Source organism: Molothrus aeneus, chromosome 5, assembly GCF_037042795.1.
Source record: "Molothrus aeneus isolate 106 chromosome 5, BPBGC_Maene_1.0, whole genome shotgun sequence".
In the NCBI taxonomy this organism is placed as follows: domain Eukaryota; kingdom Metazoa; phylum Chordata; class Aves; order Passeriformes; family Icteridae; genus Molothrus; species Molothrus aeneus.
Window position 1 is genome coordinate 21473263 of NC_089650.1, and position 16019 is coordinate 21489281.

A 16019-nucleotide genomic window follows, 5' to 3' on the forward strand; every position below is an offset into this window, starting at 1 on the left:
TTTTGATGTCCAAAAAATCTTATCTGATCAGGTGTGGCAGAGATCTAAATGAGGCCATCAAAAGGACATCATTAGAGATTTATTAAAGATAAAAAATGGCTGTTTAAGACATGAGAGAAGAACAAGGAAAAACAGTATTCCAAAGGGTATATATTTGCTAATGAAAGAAAATAATTGTGTATAGCAAGGTCAGGTACTCACCATCTCTCTTGCAATCTCCACAGCTTCCTGCAGCCCATAGAGCCTGCCACAGACCAGGTAGATCCCATTGGCCCAGAGAATACAACCCTCATGGACCCAAAATTCATTGCTGTCAAGAGGTAGTTCAGGAATTTGTAACTCCAGCTCAGTGCCACCTTCTGAAGTGGGCATAGACGGTTTTGAGTCCAAAGGAGTCTTTTCACCACCACTGCCACCATCAGTGGATGCTTTTTTACAAGAAGCTCCCCTTGAAAGTGACCGAGAGGCTCCGCTACAGTCCTCAGAGCGGTGCCGCCTCTTAAAGCGGGGATGAGCAGCCAGGCTTCTTTGTTCCTTCTGTTGTTGCTGTTCCTCCTCCTCTTCAGTATCTGTCTTGGAACCATTAGAAGCACTTTTGTGCCGTACCTTGACCTTGCTCTGCATTTCTGTGGCCCTCTTTGGAGGTGGATTCTTGGGCAAGGTAGCTGCGTAATCCTGGGGGTAGAAAGGACCAAAGAGGTCACCCATGTTACGATAGCTGGCCCATTTGCCACACAGGCAGCAAACCAGATGCCCCAAGACAGAAGACTCCGTTACTACAGGGCCTTGCAGCATGAAAGTTGAGGTGGGCAGCACTTTGCTCTCTGCATTGCTGGGAGGGGGTGTTGAAGACCTCTGTCCTTTCCGACCCCTCACCAATTTGTTCTGCTCCTCTTCCTCCGCGTTTATGATTGTGCACACAGCGCCTAATTCACACTTGTTTACCACGTGAATATAAGGGAAAAAGGACTTATTCTTGGAGTCGGTTTTATCTACGGACTGGGTAGCATATTTAAGCTTGATCTCTGGTTCTTGAGGCTCCACGATTGGAGCAGCCCGTCTAGGCTTCCGTTTCCGTGGCTGTGCTGCAGGTTTTCGCCTCTCTCTCCTTTGCCTCTTGGGCTTTGGCTCACCAGCACCCACCACTTCTGCAGGCTGTGATGGTGCTGGCGGGGGAGGCGGGGGCGCAGGCAGCTGCTGCTGTTGCTGCTGCTTCTTCTGCTTGTTCACACTCCCAATTGGCCTCCCTTTTTTCTTTCCAGAGGGGAAATATCCCTTTGGAGGGAAACCATCTGGCTTGGGTGAAATGTTTGTCACATCTCCATCTTTTTCCTCAGACTTTGGGTTTGGTTCTGAAATGAACACACTGGAAGGGGAAATTGTTTTTGAGTCAGAAAAAGTCAGATTTCCAGCTCCACTTACAGATCCATCAGACCTTCCCTGACCACCTGACTTCTGAGAAGGTGGTGGTGCTGCACTGGATCCTGCTCCCTCTTTGCCAATACTGGCAGTTTCAGGGACCTCTTTTTTGTTTTTATCATCCTCACTGCTTTGCCACTCTTCTGAAGATCTTGGAACAGTTTTCTCACCACTTGTATCCTGGCTTGCTGGCCCCACTTGATCTGGTATCTCTCCTTTTCTCTTCTCAGCCTCTGGTCCATGTCCAGCCACATTTCCTCCTTCAGGCCCACTCTTGAGGGACAGGATGTCATCAAGAGTGACAGTATCTGGACCAGTTTCAGCACTGTTGGTAGAAACACTTCTCCTAATATTGGGAGATGTAATTTTCTGAACAATAGCTTCCAGTTTTAATCCTCGCCCCTTTCTTGGGGGCAATATTTTGGTCTTTGCCGGGCTTGTGAGGGAAACAGCAGGACAATTCCTATTATCAGGACTTGGCAGGTCCTTGAAGGAATCTCCCTTTGCAACTGACTTGCCAGCATCTTGGCTTTGAGATGAATGGGCATAGGAGTTGTATGTTTTATCAGCTCCTTCTTTTGCTGAAGTCATCAGTCGCCCTTTATCATCACTGCCACTGTTCTTCATATCATGTGGCTGCCTTTTGGTAGGGATCGGAGAGATGAAAGAACGGACCCTCCTCCTCATAATTAACGGGTTTTGCGGAGACTGGTCCTCCTGGCCAGGGAGCCTAAGCATAGCATTACTAGGCTTGGGCAAATCTGCAGATTCCTCTCGTCGATGCCCATCGCTTTCTTGAGGGCAAAATCTTTTTTGGTTGGCTGCTCCAAGAGGGCCGCTGCTTTTGGCAGGAGAAGTTTGCCGAGAGAGGTCCCAACCAGATTCATGATGCTGCAACTTCTGGCTGCCATGTTTCAGTTCGGTGCATTTGCTTTGAGTACTGTCACTCCCCATGACACAGCGCCCAGCTTCCTGGCTTCCAGTATCATGGTAAGAGCTACCTTGAAGGTACATCATTCCATCCTTGTCATTTTTTAAGGGACTCCTTACTCTTTCCAGAAACTGCTGTTGTCTTGGGCTCTTCCTTGCTCCTTCCTGCCTGTGCTGAGCTGCAGCAATCACACCCTGAGCAGCGCTGCTTGCCCAATCTTTGTATTCTTCTTGCTGTTGCTGGTATATCTGTCTCTTGTAATGATACTGGGAATTCAAACTCTGGTTGGGGTCACCAAAAGCATGAGGCCTAGCATTCGTGTGATATGCTGAAGCCAGAGATGGGCCTTCCGAATTCTGAGGGTAGACAGAATGCAAGGAACCCCTGCTAACTCTTTCAGATAGTGTCATGTGTGGGTTCATGTGATGCAGATCTGTCCCCGGGCCTCTGCTTCTGCCTGGTGACATTTTCAGCTTATCAGCAAGATCCTGATATTGAGAGGGTGATTTACCCCTTCCAGTTCTGCCAGGTCCTCGTCTCATCTGTGTCGATCTGTTGTCCTGCTGGGGCATGTAGTCTGGAGCAGCATCGGAGACTGCAGCTCCAGGGCTGGCATTGCCTCGAAAAGATTCATGTTTGATGCCAGCAGGATGACAATGGTCTCCTGTTTTTTTATTGTTGAGACTAGCTGAGCTCTTTGACTGTTCAAAATCTTCTTCCTTTATTTGCCCACTGTGAGCTTTCATCTTTGTTTCCATGGATACTAAACCACCAGGGAGTATTACTGACTGGCTCAAGCCAGGGGCAAGACGTTCACTCCTTCCGCTTCTGGCCTCAGGACCCATGTGCCCTATGGGGTGAGGGCCAGGATCTCTTACAAGTTGCCTTAATGGGGATATGTCACAGATCACTGATCTCCTCTCTGAGAGTGCTCCTGCCTCATGGGCAGCAGACTGAGACTCCACATCGAACTTTCTAGCAATAGGGTAATCAGCTAAATTTATCTGCTTCATGTCTGGAGCTGCACTGCTAGACTTCCTATCCCAGGGACCCCAGTGAGGGCCCTCTAGGAGGGACCCCATGCTTTTGTTTAAGAGGCCTCTATTGGTCAATTCATTGGTTTGACTAATTAAAACATTGGGTCTCATGGCTCCCTCCAAACTCCCAGCCATCCCAGAATGCTCCTGCGCGTTTCTAGAATACCTTCTGTCTGGATGATGGTGGTACCCCTGTAAAACCTCTTGGAGGAGACTAGGAAACTTCTCATTACGGCCTTTGCGCTCACTATGCCCTGGAAAATCCCCCTTTTCTTGACCAGATGGATACTGTGGAAAGCCACCCATACTTCTCTGTATACCAGGTGATATATTATCCTTGTAGCTGTATCTTAAACTGCCAGGAGACTTGGAAGATTCTGTTCTTGCAGGAAAATTCGGCCCAACAACTGCATGACCAGGCTGGCTGTTCCCCTCCCCATTATGGTTAGTGTTATCACCACTTTTGCTCCCTTTACCTCCTCCTTGAGTCTCTTGCTGTGTCCCTGCATGCCCAGCTTCTTTTGCTCCACTAGTGCTAGCTGGTGCCTGAGGGGCTGTGGAAGCATCATCTTGTGCAGGTTTATCTTGTCCACCTGACTTTTCTACTCTTCCTGCCATGGCTTCCCGGGAGACAATCACCCCAACTGCCTTTTCATTCACTTTTGGGGCATTTTCCACAGCCACCACAGCTTCCTTCCCATCAGGGGAGGCCACATCCTCCCTAGCTGCAGGACTGCTGCTGAGTTTTGATGGCTCATTCTGAGAACCTTGTGCTGGTGAGGAGTTAGGTCTCTCTAAATTACCCCCTTTGTAAGTGGTGTCTGAGCTGGTACTCTGGCCACTCAGCTGTCTCACCCTTTCCCCATGATCCTCAGAACTACTGGAACAGCCACCATCCAGGGACTCTGCCATAGGAGACTTGAGTTGCTCCTCTGCCTGGGAGGAGCCTTCTGAGTTGGTGCAACTGTCAGCCTTCTTGGAAGAGGATGATCTTTTGGAACTTTTTTTCTGAGGTGCCAAAGCATCTGAGAGCAACATGTGCTGGACTGTGTTGGGCAGATTGGCAACTTGAGAACTTAGAGCACTCAGGCTGCTCAGTCCTGGATCTGTGAGCCTTTTTTCCTGCAGTCCTTCCAGTCCAAACCCCTTGAATCCACTCGCATGAGCATTGGGGCTTGGCATCATAGATGGTGTAGGACTAAGCTGAGGCATCATCTGCAGGATTCGGTTTCGAGAACCCATGGACATGTTGCCTTGCCCACACTGGAGATTTTCTCCACCTGGCATGAGTGGAGAAGGGGTAGAGCTGCAGCTTGGAGACTGAACCACAGATGCAGCAGGAGATGGATTAGAGATTGGACTGAAGTTTTGGTGGAACTGCATCGGTGACCTTACAGGAACTTCAGTCTGGCTGTACTGTCCCACTTGACTTTGAAGAGAGAGTTTGGTGGCAGCATTTGAATACTGCATTACGTGCTGAGGTGGGTGCTGTTGCTGCTGCCCCTGCTGCCCACTTTGGGGCAGCTTAGACTGCTCAAAGCTTTTCATCGGTTGAGTTTGAAAGCTGTAGTTTGACTGGGTGCCATAGGCCTGTGCACTGGAACCCACAGCATGGCCTTCGTACTGCGACCCAGAATTCACGTTGTAGCTTCCGTCATAATTCTGTCCTGACTGGCCAAAACGCTGTGGGGAAGGGAAAGAGGAGGAGGAGGATGACGAAGGTGGCTGATAGTGTTGGCTGAACTGACCCACTCGTAACTGGTAGCCTGAAGCAGAGGAAGGCAGGGTGGATGGACGCTGCATTGGCTGCAAGTGTGAGGTGCTAGAAGCAGACTGGCTGGAAGCCTGGGGTAAAGGCTGATGAGATTGATAGATCTGCTGTCTCAGCTGCTGCACCTGCTGCTGCTGGCTAGAAGCCTGCTGCTGATACTGGGCACTCCCTGGAGAAAAAGGACCAGTATAATCCTGTTGATAGTGGGATACACCCCCAAGGGTCGAGTGCTGTGTTTGGAACTGGCCCACATGTCCCTCACTCCCATACTGACTCCCAAAGCTACTCCCTTGAGGGGGCCCATAGCTCTGTACTGGTCCAGAAGGCCTGCGCTGAGGCGGCTGCTGCCCTCCTGATACCACTGGATCTTTGTTGGCAGCCATATAGTAAAACTCTCCTGCTTCTTTTCTGAAACCTTGGTAGCTCTGATGGCCAGAGCTCTCACCAGGCATTGCTGTAGAGGCTCCTGTTGCTCCACGACGTCCACTGCCAGCACCTCCTCCAAAGCTCTGGAACATCTGGGCCTGCTGGCGGGGGCTGAACTCTTCCAGTCGGGATGAAGTGTGCACTTCCTGCGGGTAGCTCTGCTGGTTTCCGTGATAACTACTTTGCTCCCGAAAGGACTGCATGCTGTTCAGCAGCAGAGCAGTAGCTCGAAAGCCCTCCTAAATATGGAGAGAAAAAGAGAGGGGAAAAAAAAAAGGTATGTTTCTCAGTCACACCAGTACCCCACTCAATTTCCCTGCTTCAACAGCAATTAAAATTTAGTATTTCTCTTCTACTTCCTAGTACATCAATGTTTAACTCTCTTGTCTTGCAATCTGCCAGTCTTCTAGATAATGCAGGCCAATAGCCTACTACCAGCTGGAGTGCATTTCCAGCATTAATATTTCCCCATCATCATTTACTCACTGGCTGTGTTTTTGTGCCCCTGAAGAGAGAAACTTCCAACAACATTCGCAAAGCAAATGAGAGCAAGCCTCACCATCCAAATATTCCCTATGGCTAGTACTGGGAGTAATCCAAGTATTTTGCTACCATGCTTAAAGAGGCGACAAGAACCCTGCAATGCTTTCAAACCACCCTTGGATTTACTACAGGAATGATATCCAAGGTCCATGTTTCACATCAGGAAGATCTCTATAAGCAAACACTCAAGATACAATTGATCAAAGCTCAAACCAAGACAACCCAATGAAAGGATCCATGTGAGTGTGTGAAAGAACTGGCACCAGCATACTCAATGCTCAGTTCCTGAGTAATTCCAGTGACGCCCCTAGGTGAAAACCAACACAAGACAACACACCGCATTTCCCCCCCCCAGCCATCTGCTTTGCTTTACAGGATGGAAAGTTGATACAAGTTCATTCTATTTATGCAAAACAGTCTACAACTTAATTCCTCAGGACTTCTATATTACCTTGAATGAAACATAACTGAAAACACTTGTCAGTCAGAATATATATTTTGGAATACTGTGTATGAGCATCTACACTTACATAAGCAACTCATAAGTAAACAAACACCAGGAAGGCTCTCCTCTGTATTTCAACATGTTATTCGGTATGTGGAATTATGACTCACCCTCAAGGACTGGACCACAACTGCAGAATTGTCTGGGGACCCTGGCTAGTCCCTCTATAAAAGCCTGACACATTACTAGATGCATTAAGAAAAGTACGGAAACGAACAAGTATGTGCATATACACTGCCTTTAAACACCAAAGCCAAACAAACAAAGAAAAAAAACAAAACCAATCAAACAAAACAACACCCCCAAACTAACAGATGACATAAGCACTTCATGTCTGAAACACCTTGTGGGTTTCTCTTCCTGAAAAAAAATATGGATAAAGCCACCTGGACAGACTCCTTCCTTTAAAAGAATGTTAAGACAATGCTCACACTTTTCCAGGAAACAGAACCCCAACTCCTCAGATTGGAGACTTCCTGGAAAAATTGCCTGCATTATGTTTTCATATTTAGCCAAGTTTTGTTTGCCACGTTCAGCTGAACCCATTTAGAATTAATTTCTAGCTTTGCACTTAAGTTTTGTTCAAGTAGATTACCAAACTCACAAAAAAACCCCAAAACAGGCACACAAATGAGATGCAGGCAAGATTTGGCATCCAGCTCTTTTCCCATCTGCCTACCAAGGTTATTTTTTTATCTAACATGTATGTTATCTACAGAAGACTCTATCCCTGGAGTCTTTCATCTTCTGCTATCTGTGTGTGTAGGCTAAAGAACACACAGGCACAACAGCACTGCATGTCTCTGCAGCCCCTTTCCTCTAACTCAAAGGCCTCTTTGCGTCACAGCCTTGGTTCATGCAGATTGATGCACATAACAATATTACTAGAATCAAAAGGGAACTGTCAAATTGTTAATATCTCAAATTCTGTCTCTCTTCTTCTAGGGAGTCAAGTTTACTGCTGTTTTAATCTTATATTTTAAGTGTCATAAGAGAGATCTGCTGTTCTGCTGAACTTCCACTTTTTTAGCATTTTAAAGACTACATATATCACATGAATAACACTTCTATGAATGCCACAGTGTGCCAATCTGCCCAGTTCAGGCTTATTATACATAAGCTCCTCCTTTTTCTGAATGTTTTTGATGTTTTATTAGTTTGAAGCTCCAGCCCTATCGGGGTAGGACTAAAATTGGGATAACTAAGGCAAGCTTCTTTCTTTTTTTGTGTGACTTGCTGTTAAGGCAAAAAAATGAGGGGGAAAAAAAAAACCATACCTAGAACTTATCAAGCTAAAGGTAAGAGAACATCTACTGCAACTGGCAGATGTTAAAAGCAGCTTCTCTAGATAAGCAGCCTGGGGCTTTGCAATCAGCAACATTCACGTGCCATGGAGACTGTGTGCACACCCTGGCTACCACGTGCTTGGCATCCATCGTCTTTTCATGAAAGCAACATTGCCATCCTCTCACAGGCTCAGTCCCCCACAGAATCTCACACTCAGTTTTTAAACATGGCTTTACCAAAGCTTACTCTGCATAGTCTGGACAAGATCTCAGGAAGCCTCTTCTGCATTACATCATACAAAAACTTTAATCGCTGAATGATGTTCGTTCTCTGTAACTCTACCCACAGGCTTGAAAACTGCTACTTTTCAAGCTAATGTATGTTAACAATGCTGGCAAACAGTCTTAAGACCTGTTCACTATTAAAAAAAGAGTAATTCTAATTATATAATGAATAGAAACAGCACAAGATGCTGGAAAATGCCGTTAAGAACAGAGATACAGTAAAGGTCAACCAAGGCACAAATTCTTATCCTCCATAATCTCATGCAACCATGTAACATTTATTTAGTCCAGAAGTTATATATGCTAACTCAAAACAAGGAGAACATATTTTTATCCTTCAATTTATTTTTTTTTTCAATCTTGGAATTTACCCTGACAAACAAATAAGAAGTTTTCACCAGGACAATACTTGCTTTGAGTATCTCACAAGGAGCCTAACTTGAGTAACATATCCAGCAGAATAGCTGCCAAAAAAAAAGGCATTTCATTAATAAAAGGACTAAAAAAAGATAGAACGTGATCCAACCCATTACATCACTGATAACTTAAGACATATAGCACATTTCCTGTCATTAATGTGCTATAAATACAGAACTATTAAAATTACTACTGCAATAGCCTTTCTTAATAGTAACAGCCCTGTAAAGTGCTTATATCTAAGTGCTACACTCTGAGCAAAACCACTGACAATAATCCCCTGGACAAGTCTTGTTAATAAAATACATTCAGATAGATAAGGCCTTCAAAGTCTACCCCCACCCACATGTAAAAAAAGTATCTGTTTTATTTTTTTTTTACTGGAAGCCTTTAAAGAAAACATTTTCAGCTGGTACATACTCCTCCTCATGCATGATCTCAAGAGGACAATGCAGCACCTGCCAACTAGAGACTACAACACAATCATATAAAACTCCATAATGCCAGTACACATCCATAGTGCCATCCCCAGCAGAAGGGACCAAGTCCTGCCTCCAAACAAGTGTTTTGTTAACAGCACAAATTACACACATTTACAGTACTTTCCAACACACACAAGATGCAACGTCTTCATTTATTCAAAGGGAAGGTAAGAGTCTGGCACAGTTTTCACTACTCCAGTGTCACACCTACACTCTTGCTACACGTGTATGCAGCTCTCTCAGTAAAGCTGCATGACTTTAAAGTATTTATAGCCTGTAGCTGTAGAGCCATCTAAGCACATCCATCTAGACACTGCAGACTACACTCACTAAGCTATGCAGTTTCACTTTGCTCCAACACATTCATTTCTCCCCCAGTAGCCCACTAATCAAAATTTGCCTTCAACCTGGCAGGAACAAAGGAAACATATTACAAGCTTGTGAGGCTGATAAAAAACAGCCTCACTTACAGAATCACTGCACAGAAGTCATGAATAGGAAGAAGCAATAGGTCCTCTTACCCAAATCTCAGATTTATTTGTGAAACGTGTGAAGTTATTTCAAGCACTGTATCAATTGACCTTCTTCATGTGAACTTATTTTTAAGCATAATGCAGATTTTCTCTCCTGTTTAATCATTTGAAACAGCCTCACAGAAATTTGTTAATATAGGAGTTCCTCAAAATATGAAGCTACTGCATCGTGACCTCGCTGTATGCAAGATTATCCAATGTTAGTCAACAGCATCTAAGCATCTTTCAATGGTTCCTGCATGTGCATCAGAGTGCCCCTGACCAGTGCTGATTAAGAGAACTCATGAGTTCTCCCACATCAAGATTACTCTGTGAGATGATCTTCTGCAATGTACCATGCTAGGCTTTCCTTCACAGCCACATAAATCTTTACAACTCTTTCTGCCCTGAATATCAGAGACTGGACAAATAACAGGACAGCTGCCCAATCTCCCCATGTAACACTGATGCCAACATAGTAATGCATCACTACAGACAGCTCATAACAAGCGAACTAAAAACCAAAATACTGTGTGGACACGCCTAATTCTTGACTATAAGCCTATAAAGGAGCAAGTGAAACCACCACCAGCTCATTCAGTAGGACATAAGTGAGGTCTTTCCGCTTCGTTAAATTTTCTTTAGATTTGGGTTGACTACCGCGATCCATCTGTGCAGAGAAGTCTCAGGCAGCAGTCAAATGCAATATATCTTTAGTGCTCTGTCAAAAGCCTCTCACTTCCTAGCGTGCTTATCAGGGAAGAAAATGCATTTACAGGCAGGTGATGAACAGTAAGACAGTATTTTCCACAGGCCAAAATGTACACTAAGTTGGGAGGGTTACAGAGTATCCACAGTTCTGATTAAAATAGACTCACTTGCTAAAGCTGTGCAAGTGACAGAGATGTACTTGTACAGAGAAGTTTGCAGCCATTTCTTGCCACAACTCATACAAAATGCAAAAATCACTGGTTTTGTCCCTCCTCATTCTATCTTCTTAAACTAGCAGAGAACACACATAACCAAAACAATCTCAAAAGCCAGAACCTGAGTATGAGCAATTCAGGAGTATATTTTGTAAGAAATAATGCCCGTGTTCCAAATTCAGGCAGAAACAGAGGAAAAAAGGATTTCCATGTACTGAGTACACTTCTATTGTCAAGGCCAAGTTGCTAACCCTCATTTCTGCAGGTACAGAGTTATTACCTGCACACCTGATCAATGGCTGGGAATAGACTGACCTTGTTTCAGTTTTGGAGGAACACTGCTGCTTTTAAGAAAAGGCAAATCAGCCACCTATGCCATGAGAAGATGAATTTAAAGATCAAACCTGACACTATATTTAACAAAGTAACAGATATAACTTATTTCTTCTACATTTGATGCCTTTTTAAAAGAAAAAGGAGAATAATTAAAACTTGTTTTCAACACTATGGTTGCTATAGAAGTAAACCAAGACAGTCAGCCCTTCAAACAGTCACCAGTTTGTCCAAGCAGTAACATTCACTGCTCACTTCTTTCAGAAAGTCATGTTTCTGATATTATTCACCACCACACTTCGAGAAAAAACTACAGTCAGATCTGGCTCTCACCAAGCCATCATCATATATTCTGTCAAACAAACCTTACTACACCACTCAAAGCTGAAACAGGATACAGTCACTTACCACAGAGAGCGCCAGACCCTATGGAAGTAGCTAAACTGAAGTATCTTGTCAAGTAGATAAAAATTAAATTAAACCGAGAATACTGCATTAATAGAAACCAGATTTTATCATTCTAAAAAATCACAGCATGTCTTAGAAACCATATGTAGTGGTTACACATGCTTAAGTACCTATTAATAACACATATTAGCAACACGTATTGCAAATCAGTGGTAATACTGGTCTTGACAAAAAAAAAAACCAAAACACAAAACAAAACACAAAAAAACCCCAACAACCAAAAAAAATACACAAAATAGCAAAACTTAATTTTGTCCTTCCTAGTGAAAACTTATCAAAAAATTCCTCAAATGAGCTACATCTTGGCCAAGTGGATTGTAACTAGCTTCCATCATGCCACAGACACACTATGCCTTCTTTACCAAAATGTCTGTACAGCTTTTCAGAAAGTCATTATGTATTGAGCTTAAATCCAAACAATTAAGGAAATGGTTCTCACAGAATGGGTGAGGAACAGATGAGCGTGGCAGAAGGAGCACAGTCAGCTTTGTCAGTTGAGAGAGGGGAATGCTCTGGAGATTATTGTGCTAGATAAAATCTACATTCACATCTTTTTCCATGTATTTCCTTAAGTGACCACACAAAAAGCCCAACCACAGTAAGCCTGAGTCAGTGTACCTTCCTACCTCACAGGGGAGATGTGAGCAGACATATTCAGAGCATTCAACTGCTATAATAAAAGGCATAATGTAAACAAACTACAACAAAAAATAATCAAATTTCACATGTGGCTATTACTTGGCTGCTGCTTTCTTCCCTCACATCCAAAAATATTTTTGTAAAAAAAAACGTTTCTGTAGCACCAAGAAATACACAGACTTTTTTGCATCTGCAAGTTTTTCCTTACTCACTAAGTCAAAAAACTAAAATACCACCTCCAGTTTAGCTTTGCACTTTTAGTGAAGTGTACTGTTAACTTCATATTCCTAAACGTGAAGAAAGAAGAAATTTGACAAGAACTTCTGTTTTAAGCCAGTATTTAAGTTGTAGTACTATGAAAAAATGTATTGCTAGAAATATAACAAATGATCAAAGTTCAGCAGAATTTTGGCTGATGGTATGTATCTGATTTTATTATTATGCCATTGGTTCTCAGTCTCAATCAACAGCACAGATGCACTTAAATAGCTTTCAAAAATCTATCAACCTCTTGTTGAAAGTTATCCATCCAAATTTTTAAGAGACACTGCTATTTTAATAAGAATCTATGCAAATCAGTCAGATTCCATTTTATGTCAAAGATTAAAACAACAATTTTGGATCCACATATAGGGTCAGTCTTCTCCAGCCCAGCTGAAGAGGTCCGGCCTTCTCTATGATGTTAACACAGCCACTCACAAGCAAGTCAGATCAGGGAGCTGATCCGGTCAAGAAAATTCTGTGAGGGAGAAAAGCCATTTCTGACCTGACAGATCCCTTCATTGTATCATTACACAAACATCTGCACCAGCAAAACAGACACAGCAGGAACTGTTTTAAGTGGCATGGCCACTGAAGGGCACTTGAAATCAGGAGCTCATTTAAAAGTATTTAAAAGGCTCTTGCTCTTTACACAATAGTTGAACTACCTTTCCTAACCAAAATGAAAATAATACTGAACCCTCAGCTCTTTTTTTTTTTCCTCCAAGCTGCAGATCAGCTGATTGCACATCCTAATCCACCTGATCAGTCCTCCAAAAATGTGGGCAATTCATCACTTCATTACATACCTCTTATTGCAAATTGACCTGTGTCCATACCCCCTATGTCTTCAAGCAGCCAAACATGATATCTGCTCTGGCAGTACAGCAAAATCTGAACATCCACTTCAAGAACCACTTCTGATCTGTTCCTCCTCAGACATGCAAGACAGGAAGCTCAGCAGAGGCATCACAGCTCTCAGTAAACCTTCTCCTTTCAGTTACAAAACAATGAAAGGGAGATGTCAATTATTAATTGCAAGAGGAACACAATAAAGTGCAAGCAGTGTTGTCAGGTTCTATCTGCCCAAGCTCCCATTTTCTGTGCAGAACTTTATCCAATATCTAAAACACTCAGAACTATACAGTGAAGGAAATGAAAGCCCACCATCCTAACACATTATTTTTAATCAACTTCTATCATTTTTCATACTAAGCTCTATCCCCAGCCTTGATGACAAGTTGCTAAGATGAATAATTTATAAGGGTCATATTAAATAGTACCTGTAATATGTCTGTCTTTTCTATTCAACATAGTCTATGCAATTAAATATATATATTTTTTTACAATGTCTGGTGCAATGAGCCTGTAACTAAGACTCCTGGGAACTCCTCAAGGCAAATGAAGTAAATTGACATAAAATCTGTATCAGTTATGGGCAAGTATTATTACAATGGAGGCTCTGCACTGTACACAAGAATTATACCCATTGATTAGGATAAAACCATTGCTGAACATAATACCACCTATTTACATTCTAGGCAGTAACATTAAAATCAGGTAGAAATAGAACCTTGATCTACCTAAACTAACAAATTAAAGAATTACTGCTCAACTGAAGAAAAGCTGTACTCAAATTTACACCTTCCAATCATCTTATAGAGTTTTGTTCCTTTAAGGTAAGACAAAAAATTTCGCTTTAACACTTTCAATTTTCACTAGCCAAGGTTATCATTCTTCCTATTAATTCAGCACTTCATACCTCTATATCAATGCAGATTAAAGAGGAATTCGAATGTGGAAGGTCTGCAAATACTACTGCTATGGCACACTTTAAAAGAAAATACAGTCAAGGCCATATCAAGTTTACTGATAAAAAAATTGGAGAGAAACCTTATTTTTCTCAAACATAAGAACTGTTTGAACTTGTCTCAAAAAAAAAATTCAAAGCATTTGTAAGATTTTCACACTAGAAGAACATGAACTTTCTCTTTGCCTAACATTTCTCCTTGTCTCCTACAACCTATGTCCTCTAAATTCTTTGCTCATTTCTCCACACTTCAGATTCCACAGCATCTGCCTCATGTGGAAGCCACAAACTGAAGCAGACACATTCTTACAGTAAGCTTTGTCTTCTGAGACTAACAGGGAGTGACTAAGACTACAGCCACACTTACATGGAGACAGAAAAAACAGTTTAGATTAATACAAAATAACTCTATACATTTAAATAATTCAACAAAGAGACTACTTCAGAGGTAGGACTATTTTAAGGAGGTCCTCCCCCTTCCTACCCATCCCCACCCCTGCAGGCGTTCTTTGAAATTTTCAGATTGGACCAGTTTCTTGAACCACCTCATTATGCATCCCCACTGTAGCTCCACTGGTATAACCAACAGACAGATGAGAAGAGAGAGAGAAGGCAGCACAAAGCAATGTCATAGCAAACAGCTCACAACTCCTGAGGTTTATACTTAGCCTTGGCCTAAAGCACTTAAATTGGTTCGCTCTCACCAGCTCCCCACTGAGTCAAAACCTTTCAGAAGCAACCTTTCTATGTCAATTTTATGCATATAAAGTGATTAAACTTCTAACACACCTCAGTTAGAAGTCTGAAAAATCTAGGTTTTAAACTCAAGCCACTGTAACCAACAAAATCTACACTTCCAAATTTTGTTGCCACAGCCAAAGGCAGGGAATGTCAACAGCAGTCAGACCACACCACAGGCACAAAATTAACTCTAATGAGCATAAGCAGTTCACAGAAATTAACAACCTACAGTTAGAGATCTTCTCACAACTGGGTTTCAAAGCCTTCTCCTTCCTCAGAGGATTTCTGTATCACCACAGTGCTAGTGTCAGGAATGTTTGAAGCTGGAAAGTCAACGGACAAAGCTTCCACTGCATGTATTCCATGTCACATCCTAGAGGATATACTCTTGAGGAAGTCAGCAGTTGAAAAGAAAGAGAAGGGACGAATCCAAAACCAGAGCAGAAAAAAAGCCTCTGTAAATACTGATCAGTGGAGGATAACAAAGATACTGCACTCAGAGCATAATTTTTGGAAATGCTAGAGTTAACAATTGAAAGTAGGACAGAGGGAGTTTAGATGGTCCACTACTCTCAGAACCAGTCCCATCATTCTCTTAAACTTAAGTTCTCACACTCCTGCAGTCATTCATCTTGCACACCAGGAAGGAGGGAAAAAACAAAACCAGAAGACTCCACAGTTTGTGTCTCCACCTCTCTCCTCATGTGAGGAGGCTAAATAAAGAGGAACAAGTAACATAAACCATACACGAAGGATAACATATAACCATTTCATGATGCTAATGTAGTCCTAGTGTTCTATTACAAAAAAAAGGAGGACTAGATCTCTTTTTACCCCTGCTCTAAAACATCCCAACTTTCTATGAAAAAATGAAGTTTGCTACCTTGTTTCAACTAGAAAGATGGCAACTAAATGACTTTCACCTTGAGAATTGTTCCTGATTTAATTCTTCAAGTCCTGTTAACCAACTGACCAAAAGGACCTTACTCCTTAGCTTAATCCAGGCAGGCAATGCACATAGAGCCAAAATTCCATGAGTAAACACAGACCAACAAAGACTTTATAAACACTACAGTTCTGTGGATAAGTAAAGACGTTTATTTCCTAAATCCTCCTCCCTTCCACTTTCAGGAACTCCCTAATGCTGTTCCTCATTGAGCTAAGAGATGTGCTTTTGCTGGTGAGTTTGACCCAGGTTTACTGAAGTTTTCTTTTTCTGTCAGCTTT

The 16019-nt window shown here is 42.7% G+C and overlaps 1 protein-coding gene across 4 annotated transcripts in view; it reads right to left on the reverse strand.

Annotated features, from left to right (window-relative positions):
* The window catches only part of TCF20 (transcription factor 20), a 129198-nt gene that overhangs the window by 40399 nt on the left and 72780 nt on the right, over positions 1-16019 (reverse strand). For all 4 annotated transcript variants that reach the window (XM_066549652.1, XM_066549651.1, XM_066549649.1 and 1 more), the window contains one exon: positions 202-5823. In XM_066549652.1, coding sequence (XP_066405749.1) covers positions 202-5787 — 5586 coding nt within the window. In that variant the 5' untranslated portion in view covers positions 5788-5823. The remainder of the gene's footprint in view (positions 1-201; positions 5824-16019) is intronic.